The sequence below is a fragment of the Petromyzon marinus genome (assembly GCF_048934315.1).
Source record: "Petromyzon marinus isolate PM22_M1 ecotype Great Lakes invasive population chromosome 85 unlocalized genomic scaffold, UKy_Petmar_22M1.pri1.0 chr85_unloc.2, whole genome shotgun sequence".
NCBI classification, from domain to species: domain Eukaryota; kingdom Metazoa; phylum Chordata; class Hyperoartia; order Petromyzontiformes; family Petromyzontidae; genus Petromyzon; species Petromyzon marinus.
This window is the reverse complement of record NW_027422647.1, coordinates 352,005-379,504: the sequence shown is the minus strand read 5'-3', so window position 1 is coordinate 379,504 and position 27,500 is coordinate 352,005. Positions and strand designations below refer to the sequence as shown.

The following is a 27,500-nucleotide window of genomic DNA, read 5'->3' as shown; positions in this document are numbered from 1 at the left end:
GAGGTTATCCCTGGGGTAACCTACAGGGCCAGAGGTGATAGAGGTTATCCCTGGGGTAACCTACAGGGCCAGAGGTGAGAGGTTATCCCTGGGGTAACTTACAGGGCCAGAGGTGATAGAGGTTATCCCTGGGGTAACCTACAGGGCCAGAGGTGATAGAGGTTATCCCTGGGGTAACCTACAGGGCCAGAGGTGATAGAGGTTATCCCTGGGGTAACTTACAGGGCCAGAGGTGATAGAGGTTATCCCTGGGGTAACCTGCAGGGCCAGAGGTGATAGAGGTTATCCCTGGGGTAACCTACAGGGCCAGAGGTGATAGAGGTTATCCCTGGGGTAACCTACAGGGCCAGAGATGATAGAGGTTATCCCTGGGGTAACCTACAGGGCCAAAGGTGATAGAGGTTATCCCTGGGGTAACTTACAGGGCCAGAGGTGATAGAGGTTATCCCTGGGGTAACCTACAGGGCCAGAGGTGATAGAGGTTATCCCTGGGGTAACCTACAGGGCCAGAGGTGATAGAGGTTATCCCTGGGGTAACCTGCCGGGCCAGAGGTGATGGAGGTTATCCCTGGGGTAACCTACAGGGCCAGAGGTGATAGAGGTTATCCCTGGGGTAACCTACAGGGCCAGAGGTGATAGAGGTTATCCCTGGGGTAACTTACAGGGCCAGAGGTGATAGAGGTTATCCCTGGGGTAACCTACAGGGCCAGAGGTGATAGAGGTTATCCCTGGGGTAACCTACAGGGCCAGAGGTGATAGAGGTTATCCCTGGGGTAACCTACAGGGCCAGAGGTGATAGAGGTTATCCCTGGGTTAACTTACAGGGCCAGAGGTGATAGAGGTTATCCCTGGGGTAACCTACAGGGCCAGAGGTGATGGAGGTTATCGCTGGGGTAACCTACAGGGCCAGAGGTGATAGAGGTTATCCCTGGGGTAACCTACAGGGCCAGAGGTGATAGAGGTTATCCCTGGGGTAACCTACAGGGCCAGAGGTGATAGAGGTTATCCCTGGGGTAACCTACAGGGCCAGAGGTGATAGAGGTTATCCCTGGGGTAACCTACAGGGCCAGAGGTGATAGAGGTTATCCCTGGGGTAACCTACAGGGCCAGAGGTGATGGAGGTTATCCCTGGGGTAACCTACAGGGCCAGAGGTGATGGAGGTTATCCCTGGGGTAACCTACAGGGCCAGAGGTGATGGAGGTTATCCCTGGGGTAACCTAGAGGGCCAGAGGTGATAGAGGTTATCCCTGGGGTAACCTACAGGGCCAGAGGTGATAGAGGTTATCCCTGGGGTAACCTGCCGGGCCAGAGGTGATGGAGGTTATCCCTGGGGTAACCTACAGGGCCAGAGGTGATAGAGGTTATCCCTGGGGTAACCTACAGGGCCAGAGGTGATGGAGGTTATCACTGGGGTAACCTACAGGGCCAGAGGTGATAGAGGTTATCCCTGGGGTAACCTACAGGGCCAGAGGTGATAGAGGTTATCCCTGGGGTAACCTACAGGGCCAGAGGTGATGGAGGTTATCCCTGGGGTAACCTACAGGGCCAGAGGTGATGGAGGTTATCCCTGGGGTAACCTACAGGGCCAGAGGTGATGGAGGTTATCCCTGGGGTAACCTACAGGGCCAGAGGTGATAGAGGTTATCCCTGGGGTAACCTACAGGGCCAGAGGTGATAGAGGTTATCCCTGGGGTAACCTACAGGGCCAGAGGTGATAGAGGTTATCCCTGGGGTAACCTACAGGGCCAGAGGTGATAGAGGTTATCCCTGGGGTAACCTACAGGGCCAGAGGTGATGGAGGTTATCCCTGGGGTAACTTACAGGGCCAGAGGTGATAGAGGTTATCCCTGGGGTAACCAACAGGGCCAGAGGTGATAGAGGTTATCCCTGGGGTAACCTACAGGGCCAGAGGTGATAGAGGTTATCCCTGGGGTAACCTACAGGGCCAGAGGTGAGAGGTTATCCCTGGGGTAACCTACAGGGCCAGACGTGATGGAGGTTATCCCTGGGGTAACCTACAGGGCCAGAGGTGATGGAGGTTATCCCTGGGGTAACCTACAGGGCCAGAGGTGATAGAGGTTATCCCTGGGGTAACCTACAGGGCCAGAGGTGATAGAGGTTATTCCTGGGGTAACCTACAGGCCCAGAGGTGATGGAGGTTATCCCTGGGGTAACCTACAGGGCCAGAGGTGATGGAGGTTATCCCTGGGGTAACCTACAGGGCCAGAGGTGATAGAGGTTATCCCTGGGGTAACCTGCAGGCCCAGAGGTGATAGAGGTTATCCCTGGGGTAACCTACAGGGCCAGAGGTGAGAGGTTATCCCTGGGGTAACCTACAGGGCCAGAGGTGAGAGGTTATCCCTGGGGTAACCTACAGGGCCAGAGGTGATAGAGGTTATCCCTGGGGTAACCTACAGGGCCAGAGGTGATAGAGGTTATCCCTGGGGTAACCTACAGGGCCAGAGGTGATGGAGGTTATCCCTGGGGTAACCTACAGGGCCAGAGGTGATGGAGGTTATCCCTGGGGTAACCTGCAGGGCCAGAGGTGATAGAGGTTATCCCTGGGGTAACCTACAGGGCCAGAGATGATAGAGGTTATCCCTGGGGTAACCTACAGGGCCAGAGGTGATAGAGGTTATTCCTGGGGTAACCTACAGGGCCAGAGGTGATAGAGGTTATCCCTGGGGTAACCTACAGGGCCAGAGGTGATAGAGGTTATCCCTGGGGTAACCTGCAGGGCCAGAGGTGATAGAGGTTATCCCTGGGGTAACCTACAGGGCCAGAGATGATAGAGGTTATCCCTGGGGTAACCTACAGGGCCAGAGGTGATAGAGGTTATTCCTGGGGTAACCTACAGGGCCAGAGGTGATAGAGGTTATCCCTGGGGTAACCTACAGGGCCAGAGGTGATAGAGGTTATCCCTGGGGTAACATCTCTAGATTACTCCACAGGGAGACAGTGAGTGGGTGAGTGAGTGAGTGGGTGAGTGAGTGGGTGAGTGAGTGGGCGAGTGGGTGGGTGAGTGAGTGTATGAGTGGGTGGGTGAGTGGGTGGGTGAGTGGGTGGGTGAGTGAGTGAGTGGGTGGGTGAGTGGGTGGGTGAGTGGGTGAGTGAGTGGGTGAGTGAGTGGGTGGGTGAGTGGGTGGGTGAGTGGGTGGGTGGGTGAGTGAGTGGGTGGGTGAGTGAGTGAGTGGGTGAGTGAGTGGGTGAGTGAGTGGGTGAGTGGGTGAGTGAGTGGGTGAGTGAGTGGGTGAGTGGGTGAGTGGGTGGGTGAGTGAGTAGGTGGGTGGGTGAGTGGGTGAGTGAGTGAGTGAGTGGGTGAGTGAGTAGGTGGGTGGGTGAGTGAGTGAGTGGGTGAGTGGGTGAGTGGGTGAGTGAGTGAGTGTATGAGTGAGTGGGTGAGTGAGTGAGTGGGTGAGTGAGTGGGTGGGTGAGTGTATGAGTGAGTGTGTGAGTGGGTGAGTGAGTGAGTGAGTGTGAGTGAGTGAGTGTGTGAGTGTATGAGTGAGTGTGTGAGTGAGTGAGTGGGTGAGTGAGTGGGTGAGTGGGTGAGTGAGTGAGTGGGTGAGTGAGTGAGTGTATGAGTGAGTGAGTGTATGAGTGAGTGAGTGAGTGTGTGAGTGTATGAGTGAGTGTATGAGTGTGTGAGTGTATGAGTGAGTGTATGAGTGTATGAGTGAGTGTATGAGTGTGTGAGTGTATGAGTGAGTGTATGAGTGTATGAGTGAGTGTATGAGTGTGTGAGTGTGTGAGTGGGTGAGTGAGTGAGTGTATGAGTGTATGAGTGAGTGAGTGTATGAGTGAGTGTGTGAGTGAGTGTATGAGTGAGTGTGTGAGTGAGTGTGTGAGTGAGTGTGTGAGTGAGTGTATGAGTGAGTGTATGAGTGAGTGAGTGTGTGAGTGAGTGTATGAGTGAGTGTATGAGTGAGTGTATGAGTGAGTGTATGAGTGAGTGTATGAGTGTGTGAGTGTGTGAGTGAGTGAGTGTATGAGTGAGTGTGTGTATGAGTGTGTGTATGAGTGAGTGAGTGGGTGAGTGAGTGTATGAGTGAGTGAGTGTGTGAGTGAGTGTATGAGTGAGTGTGAGTGAGTGTATGAGTGAGTGAGTGTATGAGTGAGTGAGTGAGTTTATGAGTGAGTGAGTGAGTTTATGAGTGAGTGTATGAGTGAGTGAGTGTATGAGTGAGTGAGTGTATGAGTGAGTGAGTGTATGAGTGTGTGTATGAGTGAGTGGGTGAGTGAGTGAGTGTGTGAGTGAGTGTGTGAGTGAGTGAGTGTATGAGTGAGTGAGTGTATGAGTGAGTGAGTGTATGAGTGAGTGTATGAGTGAATGAGTGAGTGTATGAGTGAGTGTATGAGTGAGTGTATGAGTGAGTGAGTGAGTGTGTGTATGAGTGAGTGAGTGAGTGTGTGAGTGTATGAGTGAGTGTATGAGTGAGTGGGTGAGTGAGTGAGTGTATGAGTGAGTGAGTGGGTGAGTGTGTGTCTGTGTGTGTGTGTCTGTGTGTGTGAGTGTATGAGTGACTGTGTGTCTGTGTGTGTCTGTGTGTCTGTGTGTCCACACAGATCCTGCAGAAGTGCTTCGACTCCAAGGACATTCAGCTGCTTCAGGAGACTATCACCACCCTGGACCCCACGGTGAGCTCCGGCTGCCCTTCCAGCTGCCCTTCTGATCAATTGACCCTCTGATCAATTGACCCTCTGATCAATTGACCCTCTGATCAACTGCCCATCTGGTGCGTGAGTGGGTGGCCGAGTGAGTGGGTGAGTGAGTAACTGACTCGCTGAGTGACTGAGTGAGTGACTGACTGACTCACTGACTGACTCACTGACTCACTCACTGACTCACTCACTGACTCACTCACTGACTGGGTGACTGACTGGGTGACTGACTCACTGACTGACTCACTGACTGATTCACTGACTGACTCACTGACTGACTGACTCACTGACTCACTGATTGACTGGGTGACTGACTCACTGAGTGACTGACTCACTGACTCACTGACTGACTGACTCACTGACTGACTCACTGACTGACTGACTAACTAACTGACTGACTGAGTGACTCTCTGTGCTTACAGGAGGCAAAGTACCACATGCAGCGGTGGGTCGAGTGAATGAGTGACTGACTGAGTGACTGACTCACTGACTCACTGAGTGACTCACTGACTCACTGACTGACTCACTGACTGACTGACTGACTCACTGAGTGACTGACTCCCTCTCTGCTTACAGGAGGCAAAGTACCACATGCAGCGGTGCGTTGAGTGAGTGACTGAGTAACTGACTCACTGATTGACTGACTCACTGAGTGACTGACTGAGTCACTGACTGACTGAGTCACTGACTGACTGAGTCACTGACTCACTGACTGACTGACTAACTCTCTGTGCTTACAGGAGGCAAAGTACCACATGCAGCGGTGGGTCGAGTGACTGAGTGACTGAGTGAATGACTGACTGAGTGACTGAGTGAGTGACTTGCTGGCTGAGTGACTGAGTGACTGACTGAGTGACTGACTGACTGAGTGACTGACTGAGTGACTGACTCACTCACTCACTGACTGACTGACTCACTGACTGACTGACTGACTAACTGCCTGACTCACTGACTGACTCACTGACTGACTGACTGTCTGTGCTTACAGGAGGCAAAGTATCACATGCAGCGGTGCGTTGAGTGAGTGAATGAATGACTGACTGAGTAACTAACTGAGTGACTCACTGAGTGACTCACTGACTGACTGACTCACTGAGTGACTGACTGAGTGACTGACTGACTCACTGACTCACTCACTGACTGACTGACTCACTGACTGACTGACTGACTGAGTGACTGACTCACTCTCTGTGCTTACAGGAGGCAAAGTACCACATGCAGCGGTGCGTTGAGTGACTGACTGAGTGACTCACTGACTGACTGAGTGACTCACTGAGTGACTGACTGACTCACTGAGTGACTCACTGACTCACTCTGCTTACAGGAGGCAAAGTACCACATGCAGCGGTGCGTTGAGTGAGTGACTGACTGAGTGAGTGACTCGCTCACTGACTGACTGACTCACTGACTGACTCACTGACTGAGTCACTGACTGAGTCACTGACTGACTGACTGACTCACTGAGTGACTGACTCACTCTCTGTGCTTACAGGAGGCAAAGTACCACATGCAGCGGTGCGTTGAGTGAGTGACTCACTGAGTGACTGACTCACTGACTGACTCACTCACTGGCTGAGTGACTGACTGAGTGACTCACTCACTCACTGACTGACTGACTGACTGACTCACTGACTGACTCCCTCTGCTTACAGGAGGCAAAGTACCACATGCAGCGGTGCGTTGAGTGAGTGACTCACTGAGTGACTGACTGAGTGACTCACTGACTGACTAACTGACTGACTGACTCACTGACTGACTCAGTCACTCACTCACTGACTCACTGAGTGACTGACTGAGTGACTGACTGAGTGACTGACTGAGTGACACTCTCTGTGCTTACAGGAGGCAAAGTACCACATGCAGCGGTGGGTCGATTGAGTGAGTGAGTGAGTGACTCACTGAGTGACTGACTGACTGACTCACTCACTGACTCACTGACTGACTAACTAACTAACTCACTCCCTCTGCTTACAGGAGGCAAAGTACCACATGCAGCGGTGCGGTGAGTGAGTGACTGACTGAGTGAGTGACTCACTGAGTGACTGACTGACTGACTGAGTGACTGACTCACTCTCTGACTGACTCACTCTCTCTGCTTACAGGAGGCAAAGTACCACATGCAGCGGTGCGTTGAGTGACTGAGTGACTCACTGAGTGACTGACTGACTGAGTGACTCACTGAGTGACTGACTGACTCACTGACTGACTCACTGACTCACTAACTCTGTGCTTACAGGAGGCAAAGTACCACATGCAGCGGTGAGTGAGTGAGTGACTGAGTGACTGACTGAGTGACTCACTGACTGACTCACTGAGTGACTCACTAACTCTCTGCTTACAGGAGGCAAAGTATCACATGCAGCGGTGCGTTGAGTGACTCACTGACTCACTGACTGAGTGACTAACTAACTCACTCTCTGTGCTTACAGGAGGCAAAGTATCACATGCAGCGGTGAGTGAGTGAGTGACTGAGTGACTGAGTGAGTGACTCACTGACTGAGTGACTGACTGAGTGACTCACTCACTGACTGACTCACTGAGTGACTCACTAACTCTCTGCTTACAGGAGGCAAAGTATCACATGCAGCGGTGCGTTGAGTGACTCACTCACTCACTCACTGAGTGACTCACTAACTAACTCACTCTCTCTGCTTACAGGAGGCAAAGTACCACATGCAGCGGTGCGTTGAGTGACTGAGTGACTCACTGACTGACTCACTCACTCACTGACTGACTCACTGAGTGACTCACTAACTCTCTGCTTACAGGAGGCAAAGTATCACATGCAGCGGTGCGTCGATTCCGGTTTGTGGGTCCCGAATCGTGACGAGCCTCCAGCAGCAGAGGAGGAGGAGGAGGCGGTGGAGGCTGAGGCTCCTTCAGTGGCGGGGGTGGGGGAATGAATCGGTGAAGGATTCATCGGTGGTGGGGGAATGAATCAGTGAAGGAGTTGAAAAGGATGGGGGTTTTTGGGGCATCTGATAGGGTTATAGGGGATCTAAGGGCGGGGTTATAGGGGATCTGATGGGGTTATAGGGGATCTGATGGGGTTATAGGGGATCTGATGGGGTTATAGGGGATCTGATGGGGTTATAGGGGATCTGATGGGGTTGTAAGGCATCTGATGGGGTTGTAAGGCATCTGATAGGGTTTTAGGGCATCTGATGGGGTTATAGGGGATCTGATGGGGTTATAGGGGATCTGATGGGGTTATAGGGGATCTGATGGGGTTATAGGGGATCTGATGGGGTTATAGGGCATCTGATGGGGTTATAGGGGATCTGATGAGGTTATAGGGGATCTGATGGGGTTATAGGGCATCTGATGGGGTTATAGGGGATCTGATGGGGTTATAGGGGATCTGATGGGGTTATAGGGGATTTGATGGGGTTATAGGGGATCTGATGGGGTTTTAGGGGATCTGATGGGGTTTTAGGGCATCTGATGGGGTTATAGGGGATCTGATGGGGTTATAGGGGATCTGATGGGGTTATAGGGGATCTGATGGGGTTGTAGGGCATCTGATAGGGTTATAGGGGATCTGATGGGGTTTTAGGGGATCTGATGGGGTTTTAGGGCATCTGATGGGGTTATAGGGGATCTGATGGGGTTATAGGGGATCTGATGGGGTTATAGGGGATCTGATGGGGTTGTAGGGCATCTGATAGGGTTATAGGGGATCTGATGGGGTTATAGGGGATCTGATGGGGTTATAGGGCATCTGATGGGGTTATAGGGGATCTGAGGGTGGGGTTATAGGGGATCTGAGGGTGGGGTTATAGGGGATCTGATGGGGTTATAGGGGATCTGATGGGGTTATAGGGGATCTTATGGGGTTATAGGGGATCATAGGGGATCTGATGGGGTTGTAGGGCATCTGATAGGGTTATAGGGGATCTGATGGGGTTTTAGGGCATCTGATAGGGTTATAGGGGATCTGATGGGGTTATAGGGGATCTGATGGGGTTATAGGGGATCTGATGGGGTTATAGGGGATCTGATGGGGTTATAGGGGATCTGATGGGGTTACAGGGGATCTGATGGGGTTATAGGGCATTTGATGGGGTTATAGGGGATCTGAGGGTGGGGTTATAGGGGATCTGATGGGGTTATAGGGGATCTGATGGGGTTATAGGGGATCTGATGGGGTTACAGGGGATCTGATGGGGTTATAGGGCATTTGATGGGGTTATAGGGGATCTGAGGGTGGGGTTATAGGGGATCTGATGGGGTTATAGGGGATCTGATGGGGTTATAGGGGATCTGAGGGTGGGGTTATAGGGGATCTGATGGGGTTATAGGGGATCTGATGGGGTTATAGGGGATCTGAGGGTGGGGTTATATGGGATCTGATGGGGTTATAGGGGATCTGATGGGGTTATAGGGCATCTGATGGGGTTATAGGGGATCTGATGGGGTTATAGGGGATCTGATGGGGTTATAGGGGATCTGATGGGGTTATAGGGGATCTGATGGGGTTATAGGGGATCTGATGGGGTTATAGGGGATCTGGTGGGGTTATAGGGGATCTGAGGGTGAGGTTATAGGGGATCTGATGGGGTTTTAGGGGTAGCTATGGGGGCACACCACACCCAACACTGTACACACAGTATCACACTGTACACAGTATCACACTGTACACACAGTATCACACTGTACACAACTGTACACGCACAATGCCACACTGTACACACACTGTACACCGAACTGTACCCTACACCAAAAACATGTAATATATTTCTCTGTGTGTCTCTGTGGGTCTGTGTGTGTGTGTCTGTGTGTGTGTGTGTCTCTGAGTCTATCTGAGTCTGTGTGTGAGTCTCTGTGAGTGTCTGTGGGTCTCTGTGTGTGTGTGTCTGTGTGTGTGTGTGTGTCTCTGAGTCTATCTGAGTCTGTGTGTGAGTCTCTGTGAGTGTCTGTGGTTCTCTGTGTGTGTGTGTGTGTCTCTTGAGTCTATCTGAGTCTGTGTGTGAGTCTCTGTGAGTGTCTGTGGGTCTCTGTGTGTGTCTCTGTGTGAGTGTCTCTGTGTGTCTGTGTGAGTCTGTGTGTGTCTGTGTGTGTGTGTGTCTGTGTGTCTCTGTGTGTGTGTCTGTGTGTGTGTCTCTGTGTGTCTGTGTGGGTCTCTGTGTGTCTCTGCGGGTCTCTGCGAGTCTCTGTGTGAGTCTCTGTGTGAGTCTCTGTGTGAGTCTCTGAGTGTGTCTGTGGGTCTCTGTGAGTCTCTGTGAGTTGCTGTGGGTCTCTGTGAGTCTCTGTATGTCTCTGTGGGTCTCTGTGAGTCTCTGTGAGTCTCTGTGGGTCTCTGTGGGTCTCTGTGAGTCTCTGTGAGTCTCTGTGAGTCTCTGCGAGTCTCTGTGGGTCTCTGTGAGTCTCTGTGGGTCTCTGTGGGACTCTGAGTCTCTGTGAGTCTCTGTGGGTCTCTGTGAGTCTCTGTGAGTCTCTGTGGGTCTCTGTGAGTCTCTGTGGGTCTCTGTGAGTCTCTGTGGGTCTCTGTGAGTCTCTGTGGGTCTCTGAGTGTCTGTGTGTGTGAGTCTCTGTGTGTGTCTGTGTGAGTCTCTGTGTGTCTCTGCGGGTCTCTGCGAGTCTCTGTGGGTCTCTGTGAGTCTCTGTGAGTCTCTGTGGGTCTCTGTGTCTCTGTGGGTCTCTGTGAGTCTCTGTATGTCTCTGTGGGTCTCTGTGAGTCTCTGTGGGTCTCTGTGGGACTCTGAGTCTCTGTGAGTCTCTGTGGGTCTCTGTGGGTCTCTGTGGGTCTCTGTGAGTCTCTGTGAGTCTCTGTGGGTCTCTGTGAGTCTCTGTGGGTCTCTGTGAGTCTCTGTGGGTCTCTGTGAGTCTCTGTGGGTCTCTGTGAGTCTCTGTGGGTCTCTGTGAGTCTCTGTGGGTCTCTGTGGGACTCTGAGTCTTTGTGAGTCGCTGTGGGTCTCTGTGGGTCTCTGTGGGTCTCTGTGTGTCTCTGTGTGTCTCTGTGAGTCTCTGTGGGTCTCTGTGTGTCTGTGTGTCTCTGTGTGTCTCTGTGGGTCTCTGTGTGTCTCTGTGTGTCTCTGTGAGTCTCTGTGAGTCGCTGTGGGTCTCTGTGGGTCTCTGTGGGTCTCTGTGGGTCTCTGTGAGTCTCTGTGTGTCTCTGTGAGTCTCTGTGTGTGTGTTGAACGTCTTTCACTGTACGTAGCCAGCCGTGATAATATAACAGACTCACCACCACACAGAGACCCGTAGACTCACCACCACACAGAGACCCATAGACTCACCACCACACAGAGACCCATAGACTTACCACCATACAGAGACCCATAGACTCACCACCACACAGAGACCCATAGACTCACTACCACACAGAGACCCATAGACTCACCACCACACAGAGACCCATAGACTCACCACCACACAGAGACCCATAGACTCACCACCACACAGAGACCCATAGACTTACCACCACACAGAGACCCATAGACTCACCACCACACAGAGACCCATAGACTCACCATCACACAGAGACCCATAGACTCACCATCACACAGAGACCCATAGACTCACCACCACACAGAGACCCATAGCCTCACTACCACACAGAGACACATAGACTCACCACCACACAGAGACCCATAGACTCACCACCACACAGAGACCCATAGACTCACCACCACACAGAGACCCATAGACTCACCACCACACAGAGACCCATAGACTCACCACCACACAGAGACGCATAGACTCACCACACACACAGAGACCCATAGACTCACCATCACACAGAGACCCATAGACTCACCATCACACAGAGACCCGTAGACTCACCACCACCACATAGAGACCTGTAGACTCACCACCACACAGAGACCCATAGACTCACCACCACCACATAGAGACCCATAGAAGCTGATTGGTCAATGGTGGAAGCTGATGGTCGATGGTGGAAGCTGATTGGTCGATGGTGGAAGCTGATGGTAGATGGTGGAAGCTGATTGGTCGATGGTGGAAGCTGATTGGTCGATGGTGGAAGCTGATTTGGCGATGGTGGAAGCTGATTGGTCGATGGTGGATAACTCAATAAACATGACAACATCAACAATCTCTGTCTCTCTTGATGGAGGTGGTGATGGTGGTGGTGATGGTGGTGGTGATGGTGGTGATGGTGGTGGTGATGGTGGTGACGGTGGTGGTGATGGTGGTGGTGATGGTGGTGGTGATGGTGGTGGTGATGGTGGTGACTCACCACCACCACACAGAGACCCATAGACTCACCACCACACAGAGACCCATAGACTCACCACCACACAGAGACCCATAGACTCACCACCACACATAGACCCATAAACTCACCACTACACAGAGACCCGTAGACTCACCACCACACAGAGACCCATAGACTCACCACCACACAGAGACCCATAGACTCACCACCACACAGAGACCCATAGACTCACCACCACACAGAGACCCATAGACTCACCACCACACAGAGACCCATAGACTCACCACCACACAGAGACCCATAGAAGCTGATTGATCGATGGTGGAAGCTGATTTGGCGATGGTGGATGACTCAATAAACATGGCAACATCAACAAACTCTGTCTCTCTTGATGTTGGTGGTGATGGTGGTGATGGTGATAGTGGTGGTGGTGGTGATGATGGTGGTGGTGATGGTGGTGGTGATGGTGGTGATGGTGGTGGTGATGATGATGATGGTGGTGGTGGTGATGGTGGTCATGGTGATGATGGTGGTGACGGTGATGGTGGTGGTGGTGATGATGATGGTGGTGGTGATGGTGATGGTGGTGATGATGGTGGTGATGGAGGTGGTGATGGAGGTGGTGATGATGGTGGTGGTGGTGGTGATGGTGGTGATGGTGGTGATGGTGATGGTGGTGGTCGTGATGATGGTGGTGATGGTCGTGGTGATGGTAGTGGTGGTGATGGTAGTGGTGGTGGTGATGGTGGTGGTGATGGTGGTGATGGTGGTGGTGGTGGTGATGGTGGTGGTGATGGTGGTGGTGATGGTGATGATGATGGTGGTGGTGATGGTGGTGATGGTGGTGGTGATCGTAGTGGTGGTGATGATGGTGGTGGTGGTTGTGATGGTGGTGATGGTGGTGATGGTGGTGGTGATGGTGGTGATGGTGGTGATGGTGGTGGTGATGATGATGGTGGTGGTGATAGTGATGATAGTGGTGATGGTGGTTGTGATGATGATGGTGGTGGTGATGGTGTTGGTGGTGATGGTGGTGGTGATGATGAGACCCATAGACTCACCACCACCACACAGAGACCCATAGACTCACCACCACCACACAGAGACCCATAGACTCACCACCACACAGAGACCCATAGACTCACCACCACACAGAGACCCATAGACTCACCACCACACAGAGACGCATAGACTCACCACACACACAGAGACCCATAGACTCACCACCACCACACAGAGACCCATAGACTCACCACCACCACACAGAGACCCATAGACTCACCACCACACAGAGACCCATAGACTCACCACCACACAGAGACCCATAGACTCACCACCACACAGAGACCCATAGACTCACCACCACCACACAGAGACCCATAGACTCATCATCACACAGAGACCCATAGACTCACCACCACCACACAGAGACCCATAGACTCACCACCACACAGAGACCCATAGACTCACCACCACACAGAGACCCATAGACTCACCACCACCACACAGAGACCCATAGACTCACCACCACACAGAGACCCATAGACTCATCACACACACAGAGACCCATAGACTCACCACCACACAGAGACCCATAGACTCACACAGAGACCCATAGACTCACCACCACACAGAGACCCATAGACTCACCACCACACAGAGACCCATAGACTCACCACCACACAGAGACCCATAGACTCACACAGAGACCCATAGACTCACCACCACACAGAGACCCATAGACTCACCACCACACAGAGACCCATAGACTCACCACCACCACACAGAGACCCATAGACTCACCACCACACAGAGACCCATAGACTCACACAGAGACCCATAGACTCACCACCACACAGAGACCCATAGACTCACCACCACACAGAGACCCATAGACTCACCACCACCACACAGAGACCCATAGACTCTGCACTCATTCATTAAGAATCTACTAATCGATTCCAAATCCCCTAATCTTTCAATCAGTTCAAATACGACGCAAGAAATTTGAATAATCGATTAAATGCCCTCCGATCACTACGGGCAAATCGATTCCTTGTAATCGATTCCATCATCGGAAATTAATCGATTAGTTCCCACGCCTATTTAACCCGCCCGCCCCTTCCCAGAGACGCCCCGCCCCTTCCCAGAGACGCCCCGCCCCCTCCACGCCCCGCCCCTCTACGCCCCGCCCCTTCATGCCCCGCCCTTCCACGCCCCGTCCCCTTCACGCCCCCTCCACGCCCCGCCCCCCCTCCACGCGTCGACGTCACAACCACTCTTGGCCCCCGCGCCCAGGTCACGCCTCTCAACCACCCTTACCAAGATGGCGGCCACGGCGATGGAGACGCTCGCCGCCTCGGGCCCAGCCGAAGCCCTCGGGCCCCCCGGCTTGCCTGAGCCGCCTCGCCCGCCACCCGACTCGGCGGGCCCGCGGCCCGACGAGGCCGCACCGGCCCTGTCGCGCGAGGAGGTCGCTTCGAGGCTCGCCACCACCGCGAGAGAGTTGAGGAACAGGCGGAAGCTCGTCGTTCGACACCTGCCGCCCGACTACACGACCCAGGTTCAAGTTTTGTTCGTATTTCAGTAACAAATCAACAAGTAAACAAAGTCTTGTTGACTTTCTGCGGCTGGCCACGTTTTCCCTCACCCGTCCGTATTGGCGGGGTTTTTCTTCCTCGTTTTAGCTAAACTGCGCGCGCGCGATATTTGTGATTTTTATCTCTCTCGTTTCAAGTTATCGATTCGTTCGGTTCGCGAAGGCGTCAAGAGTTTCGCTTACTCTACTGAGTGGTATTTTTTAAAAAAAATTAGCGGTTTTGGGAATTTGTTTTTCTTACCTAGCGAGAGGTTGATCGTGGTGGTTGGTGGTGGTGGTGGTTGTTTCGATTGGAATGGCCCTAGGCTTTAAACCGTCTAGAAATTGTTATAATTTACTTTGCTGGGTTTAAATTTCGTAACTACTCTAAGTAACTCCTCCACTTCAAAGAGTTTCAGCTTCGTTCTCCGATACTGTTAGAAATACAATTTCGCCGTCCGTACTAAAGTTTTGCCCGTTCACCTTTGGATAGTCACTTTGCAGTTGGTAAATAACTATTATTTTTTTAAAATTTAACTTCAATAAAATTTGTTTGTTCTGCTTGTGCAGCGCGAAAGAGCCTCCCTTATTCTAGCCCGTGGTAGTTTTAGAATATTTGGTTTTACCTTTACTAACTTTTCGCCTTGACGTCTCTGTATGAGATGCACCTAGCGTATATACGTACTGTACGCCTCAGGTCATTATTGTTATTTTTTTATCTTTTTAGTTTAAGTAATTTTTAACATTCTGTTTTCGCACAATGCACGAGTGTCTCTTACTCTGTCTAGTGATATTCTTGTCATATTTTTATTCATCTGCAATACGTTTGTTTGCATGTCTACAGAGCGAACTTAGTTTGACAGTCCAGCTGTACCATCTGCTAAATAAAAATTAATCTCGGTTATTTTAATTTGTTTTCTTATTCTGTTTTCACATTGTACAAGAGTTCAACTTACTCTACGAAGGGATATTATCGTAATATTTTTATTCGTCTCTTGTAGGTTTGTTTGCATGTGAAACGCGCTGTTAGTTTGACACATTCTCGCTGTACCACTCTGCTAAATTATATTATTTATCTCGATTAATTTAATTTGTTTTCTTATTCTGTTTTCACGTTGTACAAGAGTTCAACTTACTCTACGACGGGATATTATCGTAATATTTTTATTCGTCTCCTGTAAGTTTGTTTGCATGTGAAACGCGCTGTTAGTTTGACGCATTCTCGCTGTACCACTGCTAAATTATATTATTTATCTCGATTAATTTAATTTGTTTTCTTATTCTGTTTTCACGTTGTACAAGAGTTCAACTTACTCTACGACGGGATATTATCGTAATATTTTTATTCGTCTCCTGTAGGTTTGTTTGCATGTGAAACGCGCTGTTAGTTTGACACATTCTCGCTGTACCACTCTGCTAAATTATATTATTTATCTCGATTAATTTAATTTGTTTTCTTATTCTGTTTTCACATTGTACAAGAGTTCAACTTACTCTACGACGGGATATTATTGTAATATTTTTATTCGTCTCCTGTAAGTTTGTTTGCATGTGAAACGCGCTGTTAGTTTGATGCATTATCGCTGTACTTACCCCCTCTGCTAAATTATATTATTTATCTCGATTAATTTAAATTGTTTTCTTATTCTGTTTTCACGTTGTACAAGAGTGTAACTTTCTCTGCGCCGTGATATTTAAAAATATTTTTAACGTGTATAATAAAAACTTATTGTCGTGTTTTGACATCCCCGCTACAGGATGTGCATGAGCTCCTACGTGGATATGAGATCAAATACTGCTACCTGGACCGCACCAGAGGAACAGGTGAGACACGGAGAGAGACACAGAGAGAGAGAGACACGGGGAGAGAGACACAGAGAGAGAGACACAGAGAGAGAGACACAGAGAGAGAGAGACACGGGGAGAGAGACACAGAGAGAGACACAGAGAGAGAGAGAGAGACACAGAGAGAGACACAGGGAGAGACACGGGGAGTAACACGGGGAGAGAGAGAGAGACACAGGGAGAGACACAGAGAGAGACACAGAGAGAGAGACACGGGGAGACACGGGGAGAGAGAGACACAGAGAGAGACACAGGGAGAGACACGGGGAGTAACACGGGGAGAGAGAGAGAGACACAGAGAGAGACACAGAGAGAGAGACACGGGGAGACACAGGGAGAGAGAGACACAGAGAGAGACACAGGGAGAGACACGGGGAGTAACACGGGGAGAGAGAGACACAGGGAGAGACACAGGGAGAGACACAGAGAGAGGCACAGAGAGAGAGAGACACACAGAGAGAGAGACACGGGGAGAGAGAGACACGGGGAGACACGGGGAGAGAGAGACAGAGAGAGACAGAGAGAGACACAGAGAGAGACACAGGGAGAGACACGGGGAGTAACACGGGGAGAGAGAGACACAGGGAGAGACACAGGGAGAGACACAGAGAGAGGCACAGAGAGAGAGAGACACACAGAGAGAGAGACACGGGGAGAGAGAGACACGGGGAGACACGGGGAGAGAGAGACAGAGAGAGACAGAGAGAGACACAGAGAGAGACACAGGGAGAGACACGGGGAGTAACACGGGGAGAGAGAGACACAGGGAGAGACACAGGGAGAGACACAGAGAGAGGCACAGAGAGAGAGAGACACACAGAGAGAGAGACACGGGGAGAGAGAGACACGGGGAGACACGGGGAGAGAGAGACACAGAGAGAGACACAGAGAGAGACACAGAGAGAGACACGTGGAGAGAGAGACAGAGAGAGACACGGGGAGAGAGACACGGGGAGAGACACGGGGAGAGACACGGGGAGAGAGACACAGAGAGACACAGAGAGAGAGAGACACATGGAGAGAGACACAGAGAGAGAGACAGAGAGAGACACGGGGAGAGAGACACGGGGAGAGACACGGGGAGAGAGACACAGAGAGACAGAGAGAGAGAGAGACACGGGGAGAGAGACACGGGGAGAGAGACACGGGGAGAGAGACACGGGGAGAGAGACATGGGGAGAGAGACACGGGGAGAGAGAGACACGGGGAGAGAGAGACACGGGGAGAGAGAGACACGGGGTGAGAGACACGGGGAGAGAGAGACGGGGAGAGAGACACGGGGAGAGAGAGACACGGATGGAGAGAGACACGGGGAGAGAGAGACACGGGGAGAGAGAGACACGGGGAGAGAGAGACATGGGGGGAGAGAGAGACATGGGGAGAGAGAGAGACACGGGGAGAGAGAGACACGGGGAGAGAGAGACACGGGGAGAGAGAGACACGGGGAGAGAGAGAGACGGGGAGAGAGAGACATGGGGAGAGAGAGAGACACGGGGAGAGAGAGACACGGGGAGAGAGAGACACGGAGAGAGACACGGGGAGAGAGACACGAGGAGACAGAGACACAGAGAGAGAGAGACACTGGGAGGGAGAGAGAGAGACACGGGGAGAGAGACACAGAGAGAGACACGGGGAGAGAGACACGGGGAGAGACACGGGGAGAGAGACACAGAGAGACACAGAGAGAGAAAGACACGGGGAGAGAGACACGGGGAGAGAGACACGGGGAGAGAGACACGGGGAGAGAGACATGGGGAGAGAGACACGGGGAGAGAGAGACACGGGGAGAGAGAGACACGGGGAGAGAGAGACACGGGGTGAGAGACACGGGGAGAGAGAGACGGGGAGAGAGACACGGGGAGAGAGAGACACGGATGGAGAGAGACACGGGGAGAGAGAGACACGGGGAGAGAGAGACACGGGAAGAGAGAGACATGGGGAGAGAGAGAGACACGGGGAGAGAGAGACACGGGGAGAGAGAGACACGGGGAGAGAGAGACATGGGGAGAGAGAGAGACACGGGGAGAGAGAGACACGGGGAGAGAGAGACACGGGGAGAGAGAGACACGGGGAGAGAGAGACACGGAGAGAGACACGGGGAGAGAGACACGAGGAGACAGAGACACAGAGAGAGAGAGACACTGGGAGGGAGAGACACGGGGAGAGAGAGACACGGGGAGAGAGAGACACGGGGAGAGAGACACGAGGAGACAGAGACACAGAGAGAGAGAGACACTGGGAGGGAGAGACACGGGGAGAGAGAGACACGGGGAGAGAGAGACACGGAGAGAGACACGGGGAGAGAGACACGAGGAGACAGAGACACAGAGAGAGAGAGACACTGGGAGGGAGAGAGAGAGACACGGGGAGAGACATTTTGAGAACCACTCACTCACCCACTCACCCACCCACTCACCCACCCACTCACTCACCCACCCACCCACTAACCCACCCACTCAGTCACCCACTCACTCACTCACCCACTCACTCACTCACCCACCCACTCACCCACCCACCCACTCACCCACCCACCCACTCACCCACCCACCCACTCACCCACCCACTCACCCACTCACTCACCCACTCACCCACCCACTCACTCACCCACTCACCCACCCACTCACTCACTCACCCACTCACTCACCCACCCACCCACTCACTCACCCACCCACTCACTCACCCACTCACTCACTCACTCACCCACCCACCCACTCACTCACCCACCCACTCACTCACCCACTCACTCACCCACTCACCCACTCACTCACCCACTCACTCACTCACCCACCCACTCACTCACCCACCCACCCACTCACCCACCCACCCACTCACTCACCCACTCACTCACTCACTCACCCACCCACTCACTCACCCACTCACCCACTCACCCACCCACCCACCCACCCACCCACTCACCCACTTACCCACCCACCCACCCCCCCACCACCCACTCACTCACCCACTCACTCACCCACTCACTCACCCACTCACCCACCCACTCACTCACCCACCCCCCACTCACTCACCCCCCCACCCACTCACCCACTCACTCACCCACCCACCCATCCCCCCACCCTCCCCACTCACCCACCCACCCACCCCCCCACCACCACCACCACCCACCCACTCACCCCCCCACCCACTCACCCCCCCACCCTCCCCACCACCACCCTCCTCCCCACCACCACCATCCTCAGCGTTCGTCACGCTCCTTGACGGACAGCAGGCCCAGGATGCAATCTCCTGCCTTCACGGCACTGCACCACCGCCATCTGCGAGCCAATCGGAACGCCTCGCTGCTGCTGCTACCACCACCGCCGCCGACAACAACAACAACAACGACAACAACGACAACCTCCTCCGCCACGCCCCCGGTGCCCGGCTAGGTGCACGCGCGGCACTGTCGGTGAACCTCCAGCCGACGGACTCGCTGCTGTGCGTGGCCAACCTCCCTCCGTCCATGAGCCGGGAGCGGTTCCTGGGGCTGTGCAGGCAGTACGGGGCCGTGGAGAGGTGCCTCTTGGTGTACAGCAGAAGCACTGGGCACAGCAAGGTGGGTGGGTGGGTTGGTGGGGGGGTGGGTTGGTGGGGGGGTTGGTGGGTGGGTGGGTGAGTGGGGGGGCGAGTGAGTGGGTGAGTGAGTGGGTGGGTGGGTGAGTGAGTGAGTGGTGGGTAGGTGGGTTGGTTAGTGAGTGAGTGGGTGAGTGAGTGAGTGAGTGGGTGGGTGAGTGGGTGGGTGAGTGAGCGAGTGGGTGAATGAGTGAGTGAGTGGATGGGTGGGTGGGTTGGTGGGGGGGTGGTTGGTGGGTGGGTTGGTGGGTGGGTGGGAACAGTTCCTGGGGCTCTGCAGGCAGTACGGGGCCGTGGAGAGGTGCCTCTTGGTGTACAGCAGAAGCACTGGGCACAGCAAGGTGGGTGGGTGGGTTGGTGGGGGGGTGGGTGGGTGGGTTGGTGGGTGGGTGGGTGAGTGAGTGGGTGGGTGGGTGAGTGAGTGAGTGGTGGGTAGGTGGGTTGGTTAGTGAGTGAGTGGGTGAGTGAGTGAGTGAGTGGGTGGGTGAGTGAGCGAGTGGGTGAATGAGTGAGTGAGTGGATGGGTGGGTGGGTTGGTGGGGGGGTGGGTTGGTGGGTGGGTTGGTGGGTGGGTGGGAACAGTTCCTGGGGCTGTGCAGGCAGTACGGGGCCGTGGAGAGGTGCCTCTTGGTGTACAGCAGAAGCACTGGGCACAGCAAGGTGGGTGGGTGGGTTTGGTGGGGGGGTGGGGTTGGTGGGGGGGTTGGTGGGTGGGTGGGTGAGTGGGGGGCGAGTGAGTGGGTGAGTGAGTGGGTGGGTGGGTGAGTGAGTGAGTGGTGGGTAGGTGGGTTGGTTAGTGAGTGAGTGGGTGAGTGAGTGAGTGAGTGGGTGGGTGAGTGGGTGGGTGAGTGAGCGAGTGGGTGAATGAGTGAGTGAGTGGATGGGTGGGTGGGTTGGTGGGGGGGTGGGTTGGTGGGTGGGTTGGTGGGTGGGTGGGAACAGTTCCTGGGGCTCTGCAGGCAGTACGGGGCCGTGGAGAGGTGCCTCTTGGTGTACAGCAGAAGCACTGGGCACAGCAAGGTGGGTGGGTGGGTTGGTGGGGGGGTGGGTGGGTGGGTTGGTGGGTGGGTGGGTGAGTGGGGGGGCGAGTGAGTGGGTGGGTGAGTGGGTGAGTGAGTGGGTGAGTGGTGGGTAGGTGAGTGAGTGAGTGAGTGGTGGGTAGGTGAGTGAGTGAGTGAGTGGTGGGTAGGTGGGTGGGTTAGTGGGTGAGTGAGTGGGTGAGTGGGTTGATGAGTGAGTGACTGAGTGACTGCGTGAATGAGTGAGTGAGTGGGTTGGTGGGTGGGTTGGTGGGTGAGTGGGTGGGTTGGTGGGTGGGTTGGTGGGTGGGTGGGAACGGTTCCTGGGGCTCTGCAGGCAGTACGGGGCCGTGGAGAGGTGCCTCTTGGTGTACAGCAGAAGCACTGGGCACAGCAAGGTGGGTGGGTTGGTGGGGGGGTTGGTGGGTGGGTTGGTGGGTGGGTGGGTGAGTGGGGGGGCGAGTGAGTGGGTGAGTGAGTGGGTGGGTGGGTGAGTGAGTGAGTGGTGGGTAGGTGGGTTGGTTAGTGAGTGAGTGGGTGAGTGAGTGAGTGAGTGGGTGGGTGAGTGAGCGAGTGGGTGAATGAGTGAGTGAGTGGATGGGTGGGTGGGTTGGTGGGGGGGTGGGTTGGTGGGTGGGTGGTGGGTGGGTGGGAACAGTTCCTGGGGCTCTGCAGGCAGTACGGGGCCGTGGAGAGGTGCCTCTTGGTGTACAGCAGAAGCACTGGGCACAGCAAGGTGGGTGGGTGGGTTTGGTGGGGGGGTGGGTTGGTGGGGGGGTTGGTGGGTGGGTGGGTGAGTGGGGGGGCGAGTGAGTGGGTGAGTGAGTGGGTGGGTGGGTGAGTGAGTGAGTGGTGGGTAGGTGGGTTGGTTAGTGAGTGAGTGGGTGAGTGAGTGAGTGAGTGGGTGGGTGAGTGGGTGGGTGAGTGAGCGAGTGGGTGAATGAGTGAGTGAGTGGATGGGTGGGTGGGTTGGTGGGGGGGTGGGTTGGTGGGTGGGTTGGTGGGTGGGTGGGAACAGTTCCTGGGGCTCTGCAGGCAGTACGGGGCCGTGGAGAGGTGCCTCTTGGTGTACAGCAGAAGCACTGGGCACAGCAAGGTGGGTGGGTGGGTTGGTGGGGGGGTGGGTGGGTGGGTTGGTGGGTGGGTGGGTGAGTGGGGGGGCGAGTGAGTGGGTGGGTGAGTGGGTGAGTGAGTGGGTGAGTGGTGGGTAGGTGAGTGAGTGAGTGAGTGGTGGGTAGGTGAGTGAGTGAGTGAGTGGTGGGTAGGTGGGTGGGTTAGTGGGTGAGTGAGTGGGTGAGTGGGTTGATGAGTGAGTGACTGAGTGACTGCGTGAATGAGTGAGTGAGTGGGTTGGTGGGTGGGTTGGTGGGTGAGTGGGTGGGTTGGTGGGTGGGTTGGTGGGTGGGTGGGAACGGTTCCTGGGGCTCTGCAGGCAGTACGGGGCCGTGGAGAGGTGCCTCTTGGTGTACAGCAGAAGCACTGGGCACAGCAAGGTGGGTGGGTTGGTGGGGGGGTTGGTGGGTGGGTTGGTGGGTGGGTGGGTGAGTGGGGGGGCGAGTGAGTGGGTGAGTGAGTGGGTGGGTGGGTGAGTGAGTGAGTGGTGGGTAGGTGGGTTGGTTAGTGAGTGAGTGGGTGAGTGAGTGAGTGAGTGGGTGGGTGAGTGAGCGAGTGGGTGAATGAGTGAGTGAGTGGATGGGTGGGTGGGTTGTGGGGGTGGTTGGTGGGTGGGTGGTGGTGGGAACAGTTCCTGGGGCTCTGCAGGCAGTACGGGGCCGTGGAGAGGTGCCTCTTGGTGTACAGCAGAAGCACTGGGCACAGCAAGGTGGGTGGGTGGGTTGGTGGGGGGTGGGTTGGTGGGTGGGTGGGTGAGTGGGTGGGTTGGTGGGTGAGTGAGTGGGTGAGTGAATGATTGAGTGAATGAGTGGGTGAGTGGGTGAGTGAGTGAGTGGGTGGGTGGGTGAGTGAGTGAGTGGTGGGTGGGTGAGTGAGTGAGTGGGTGAATGAGTGAGTGAGTGGATGGGTGGGTGGGTGGGTTGGTTGGTGGGTGGGTTGGTGGGTGGGTTGGTGGGTGGGTGGGAGCGGTTCCTGGGGCTCTGCAGGCAGTACGGGGCCGTGGAGAGGTGCCTCTTGGTGTACAGCAGAAGCACTGGGCACAGCAAGGTGGGTGGGTGGGTGGGGGGGGTGTGGGTGGGGGGGTGGGTGGGTTGGTTAGTGGGTGAGTGAGTGGGTGGGTGGGTTGGTAGGTGAGTGAGTGGGTGAGTGAATGATTGAGTGAATGAGTGGGTGAGTGGGTGAGTGAGTGAGTGGGTGGGTGAATGAGTGACTAAGTGAGTGAGTGGGTGGGTGGGTGAGTGAGCGAGTGGGTGAATGAGTGAGTGAGTGGATGGGTGGGTGGGGTGGGTTGGTGGGGGGGTGGGTTGGTGGGTGGGTTGGTGGGTGGGTGGGAACGGTTCCTGGGGCTCTGCAGGCAGTACGGGGCCGTGGAGAGGTGCCTCTTGGTGTACAGCAGAAGCACTGGGCACAGCAAGGTGGGTGGGTGGGTTGGTGGGGGGGTTGGTGGGTGGGTGAGTGGGGGGGTGAGTGAGTGGGTGGGTGAGTGAGTGGGTGAGTGAGTGGGTGGGTGAGTGTGTGAGTGGGTTGATGAGTGAGTGGGTGAGTGAGTGGGTGGGTGAGTGACTGAGTGGGTGGGTGGGTGAGTGAGTGGGTGGGGGGGTGAGTGAGTGAGTGAATGAGTGGGTGAGTGGGTGAGTGGGTGGGTGGGTGGGAACGGTTCCTGGGGCTCTGCAGGCAGTACGGGGCTGTGGAGAGGTGCCTCTTGGTGTACAGCAGAAGCACTGGGCACAGCAAGGTGGGTGGGTGGGTTGGTGGGGGGGTTGGTGGGTGGGTGGGTGGGTGAGTGGGTGGGTTGGTGGGTGAGTGAGTGGGTGAGTGGGTGAGTGGGTTGGTAGGTGAGTGAGTGGGTGAGTGAATGATTGAGTGAATGAGTGGGTGAGTGGGTGAGTGAGTGAGTGGGTGGGTGGGTGAGTGAGAGTGGTGGGTAGGTGAGTGAGTGAGTGGGTGAATGAGTGAGTGAGTGGATGGGTGGGTGGGTTGGTTGGTGGGTGGGTTGGTGGGTGGGTTGGTGGGTGGGGGGAGCGGTTCCTGGGGCTGTGCAGGCAGTACGGGGCCGTGGAGAGGTGCCTCTTGGTGTACAGCAGAAGCACTGGGCACAGCAAGGTGGGTGGGTTAGTGGGGGGGTGGGTGGGGGGTTGGTGGGTGGGTGGGTGGGTGAGTGAGTGAGTGAGTGACTGAGTGAATGAGTGAGTGGGTGAGTGAGTGAGTGGGTGGGTGAGTGAGTGAGTGGTGGGTAGGTGGGTTGGTTAGTGGGTGAGTGAGTGGGTGAGTGAGAGTGGGTGAGTGAGTGAGTAAGTGGGTGGGTTGGTGGGTGGGTGGGTTGGTGGGTGGGTGGGTGGGTTGGTGGGTGGGTTGGTGGGTGGGTGGGAGTGGTTCCTGGGGCTCTGCAGGCAGTACAGGGCCGTGGAGAGGTGCCTCTTGGTGTACAGCAGAAGCACTGGGCACAGCAAGGTGGGTGGGTGGGTTTGGTGGGGGGGTGAGTGGGTGGGTGAGTGAGTGGGTTGGTGAGTGAGTGTGTGAGTGGGTGGGTGGGTGAGTGAGTGGGTGGGTGAGTGAGTGGGTGAGTTAGTGAGTGAGTGGGTGGGTGGGTTGATGAGTGAGTGACTGAGTGAATGAGTGAGTGACTGAGTGAGTGGGTGAGTGAGTGGGTGAGTGAGTGAGTGAGTGGGTGGGTTGGTGAGTGAGTGGGTGGGTTGGTGAGTGGGTGAGTGGGTGGGTGAGTGGGTGGGTGGGTGAGTGAGTGAGTGAGTGAATGAGTGGGTGAGTGAGTGGGTGAGTGAGTGGGTGGGTGGGTTGGTGGATGAGTGAGTGGGAGGGTGAGTGAGTGAGTGGTGAGTGAGTGGGTGAGTGAGTGGGTGAGTGGGTGAGTGAGTGGGTGAGTGATTGAGTGAGTGGGTGGATGGGTTGGTTGGTGGGTGAGTGATTGAGTGAGTGGGTGGGTGAGTGAGTGGGTGAGTGAGTGGGTGAGTGAAGAGTGAGTTGGTGGGTGGTTTGTGGTGGCTGAGTTTCCCCTCCCCCCACTACCCCAACAGGGCTACGGTTTTGTGGAGTTCATGAAGAAGGATGGAGCGGCACGGGCCAATCGCCATCTGCAGGCAATGCCCCTGGAGGCTGACCCTGATGACGATGGCGGTGGTGGTGGTGGCGGTGGTGGTGGTGGTGGTGGTGGACCCAGGCTCCTGTATGTTCACTGGGCTGAGCCGGGCGCACTGAGCGATGAGTCGGTGCATAGCCGCTGTCTGCTGGTTCAGAAGTTCACTCCTGGCATCTGTGGTGATGGTGAGTGGGTGGGTGGGTGGGTGAGTGGGTGGGTGGGTGAGTGGGTGGGTGGGTGAGTGGGTGGGTGGGTGAGTGGGTGGGTGGGTGGGTGGGTGAGTGGGTGGGTGGGTGGGTGAATGAGTGAGTGGGTGAGTGAGTGAGTGGGTGGAGTGAGTGAGTGGGTGAATGAGTGGGTGAGTGGGTGAGTGAATGAGTGAGTGGTGAATGGGTGGGTGAGTGAATGAGTGAGTGGGTGAATGGGTGGGTGAGTGGGTGGGTGAGTGAGTGAGTGAGTGGCTGAGTGAGTGGCTGAGTGAGTGGCTGAGTGAGTGGCTGAGTGAGTGGCTGAGTGAGTGGCTGAGTGAGTGGCTGAGTGGGTGAGTGGCTGAGTGGGTGAGTGGCTGAGTGAGTGGTTGAGTGAGTGGTTGAGTGAGTGGTTGAGTGAGTGAGTGAGTGGTTGAGTGAGTGGTTGAGTGAGTGGGTGAGTGAGCGTCTCTGTCTCTCTGTGTCTCTCTGTGGAGGAGGAGGTTTTAATATCGAGAGGGATCAGCTGTTGGCTTTCTTCTCAAGACCCGAACACAAACCTCCCATCTACTGCGAGGTGAGAGACACGGGGAGAGAGAGAGACACGGGGAGAGAGAGAGACACGGGAGAGAGAGAGACACGGGGAGAGAGACACGGGGAGAGAGAGACACGGGGAGAGAGAGAAACACGGGGAGAGAGAGAGACACGGGGAGAGAGAGAGACACGGGGAGAGAGAGAGACACGGGGAGAGAGAGACACGGGGAGAGAGAGACACGGGGAGAGAGAGACACGGGGAGAGAGAGAGACACGGGGAGAGAGAGACACGGGGAGAGAGAGAGACGCGGGGAGAGAGAGAGACGCGGGAGAGAGACACGGGGAGAGAGAGACACGGGGGAGAGAGAGACACGGGGAGAGAGAGAGACACGGGGAGAGAGAGACACAGGAGAGACGCGGGGAGAGAGAGAGACACGGGGAGAGAGAGACACGGGGAGAGAGAGAGACACGGGGAGAGAGAGAGACACGGGGAGAGAGAGACACGGGGAGAGAGACACGGGGAGAGAGAGACACGGGGAGAGAGAGACACGGGGAGAGAGAGACACGGGGAGAGAGAGACACGGGGAGAGAGAGACACGGGGAGAGAGAGACACGGGGAGAGAGAGAGACACGGGGAGAGAGAGAGACACGGGGAGAGAGAGAGACACGGGGAGAGAGAGAGACACGGGGAGAGAGAGAGACACGGAGAGAGAGAGACACGGGGAGAGAGAGACACGGGGAGAGAGACACGGGGAGAGAGACACGGGGAGAGAGACACGGGGGGAGGGGAGAGAGACATGGGGGGGAGAGAGACACGGGGAGAGAGAGACACGGGGAGAGAGAGACACGGGAAGAGAGACACGGGGAGAGAGACACGGGGGAGGGGGAGAGAGACACGGGGAGAGAGAGATACGGGGAGAGAGACACGGGGAAAGAGAGACACGGGGAGACTAACTAACTAACTGACTAACTAACTACCTGACTAACTAACTGACTGACTAACTACCTGACTAACTAACTGACTAACTAACTACCTGACTAACAACCTGACTAACTACCTGACTAACTACCTGACTAACTAACTACCTGACTAACTACCTGACTGACTAACTAACTGACTAATTAACTCACTAACTGACTGACTAACTAACTGACTAACTACCTTACTAACTACCTGACTAACTAACTACCTGACTAACTACCTAACTAACTACCTGACTAACTACCTGACTAACTACCTGACTAACCACCTGACTAACTACCTGACTAACCACCTGAATCATCACCTGTGCTAGGTGGCTGTGGACCCTCTCGGCCTACTGCTAACTAACCTACCTGACTAACTACCTGACTAACTAACTAACTACCTGACTACCTGACTGACTACCTGACTAACTACCTGACTAACTAACTACCTGACTAACTAACTACCTAACTAACTACCTGACTTAACTAACTACCTGACTAACTAACTAACTACCTCACTAACTAACTACCTGACTAACTAACTAACTACCTGACTAACTACCTGACTAACTACCTGACTAACTAACTACCTGACTAACTACCTGACTAACTACCTAACTAACTACCTAACTAACTACCTGACTAACTAACTACCTGACTAACTAACTAACTACCTCACTAACTAACTACCTGACTAACTAACTAACTACCTGACTAACTACCTGACTAACTACCTGACTAACTAAC

The 27,500-nt window shown here is 54.7% G+C and overlaps 4 protein-coding genes across 4 annotated transcripts in view; all 4 read left to right on the top strand.

Moving 5' to 3' along the window:
* Positions 1-3,024, top strand: part of LOC142908532 (uncharacterized) — a gene marked incomplete at its 5' end in the record, with an annotated part of 5,767 nt that extends 2,743 nt beyond the window's left edge. Inside the window, 2 exons of the mRNA XM_076059271.1 lie at positions 1-1,801; positions 2,040-3,024. The exon at positions 1-1,801 is cut by the window's left edge and continues 2,743 nt beyond it. The remainder of the gene's footprint in view (positions 1,802-2,039) is intronic.
* Positions 1-7,609, top strand: part of LOC116937825 (hsp90 co-chaperone Cdc37-like) — a 35,874-nt gene extending 28,265 nt beyond the window's left edge. The window contains 2 exon segments of the mRNA XM_076059258.1: positions 4,568-4,639; positions 7,432-7,609. Coding sequence (XP_075915373.1) covers positions 4,568-4,639; positions 7,432-7,566 — 207 coding nt within the window. The 3' untranslated portion in view covers positions 7,567-7,609.
* A 6,473-nt stretch (positions 7,610-14,082) lies between these two features.
* LOC142908537 (ribonucleoprotein PTB-binding 1-like) lies at positions 14,083-24,087 on the top strand. The gene is made up of 5 exons (XM_076059276.1): positions 14,083-14,409; positions 16,182-16,248; positions 19,467-19,822; positions 23,326-23,386; positions 24,053-24,087. Exons 1-5 carry the CDS (start codon positions 14,173-14,175, stop codon positions 24,085-24,087), a joined length of 756 nt encoding a protein of 251 aa, XP_075915391.1. The 5' UTR covers positions 14,083-14,172.
* A 255-nt stretch (positions 24,088-24,342) lies between these two features.
* LOC142908526 (ribonucleoprotein PTB-binding 1-like) lies at positions 24,343-27,494 on the top strand. Its single transcript, XM_076059259.1, has 4 exons — positions 24,343-24,422; positions 25,004-25,250; positions 25,751-25,830; positions 27,083-27,494. The coding sequence occupies exons 2-4, from the start codon at positions 25,025-25,027 to the stop codon at positions 27,128-27,130; spliced, it is 354 nt and encodes a 117-aa protein (XP_075915374.1). The 5' UTR covers positions 24,343-24,422; positions 25,004-25,024; the 3' UTR covers positions 27,131-27,494.
* Positions 27,495-27,500: the final 6 nt, after the last annotated feature.

Coding starts and splice junctions, on each gene's coding strand:
- LOC142908537 (XM_076059276.1), top strand. CDS start 14,173: ATGGCGGCCACGGCGATGGAGACGCTCGCCGCCTCGGGCCCAGCCGAA. Junction 14,410..16,181: donor CGCCCGACTACACGACCCAG/GTTCAAGTTTTG, acceptor TCCCCGCTACAG/GATGTGCATGAGCTCCTACG. Junction 23,387..24,052: donor GAAGCACTGGGCACAGCAAG/GTGGGTGGGTGG, acceptor CTTGGTGTACAG/CAGAAGCACTGGGCACAGCA.
- LOC142908526 (XM_076059259.1), top strand. CDS start 25,025: ATGAAGAAGGATGGAGCGGCACGGGCCAATCGCCATCTGCAGGCAATG. Junction 25,251..25,750: donor TCCTGGCATCTGTGGTGATG/GTGAGTGGGTGG, acceptor CTCTCTGTGGAG/GAGGAGGTTTTAATATCGAG. Junction 25,831..27,082: donor AACCTCCCATCTACTGCGAG/GTGAGAGACACG, acceptor CACCTGTGCTAG/GTGGCTGTGGACCCTCTCGG.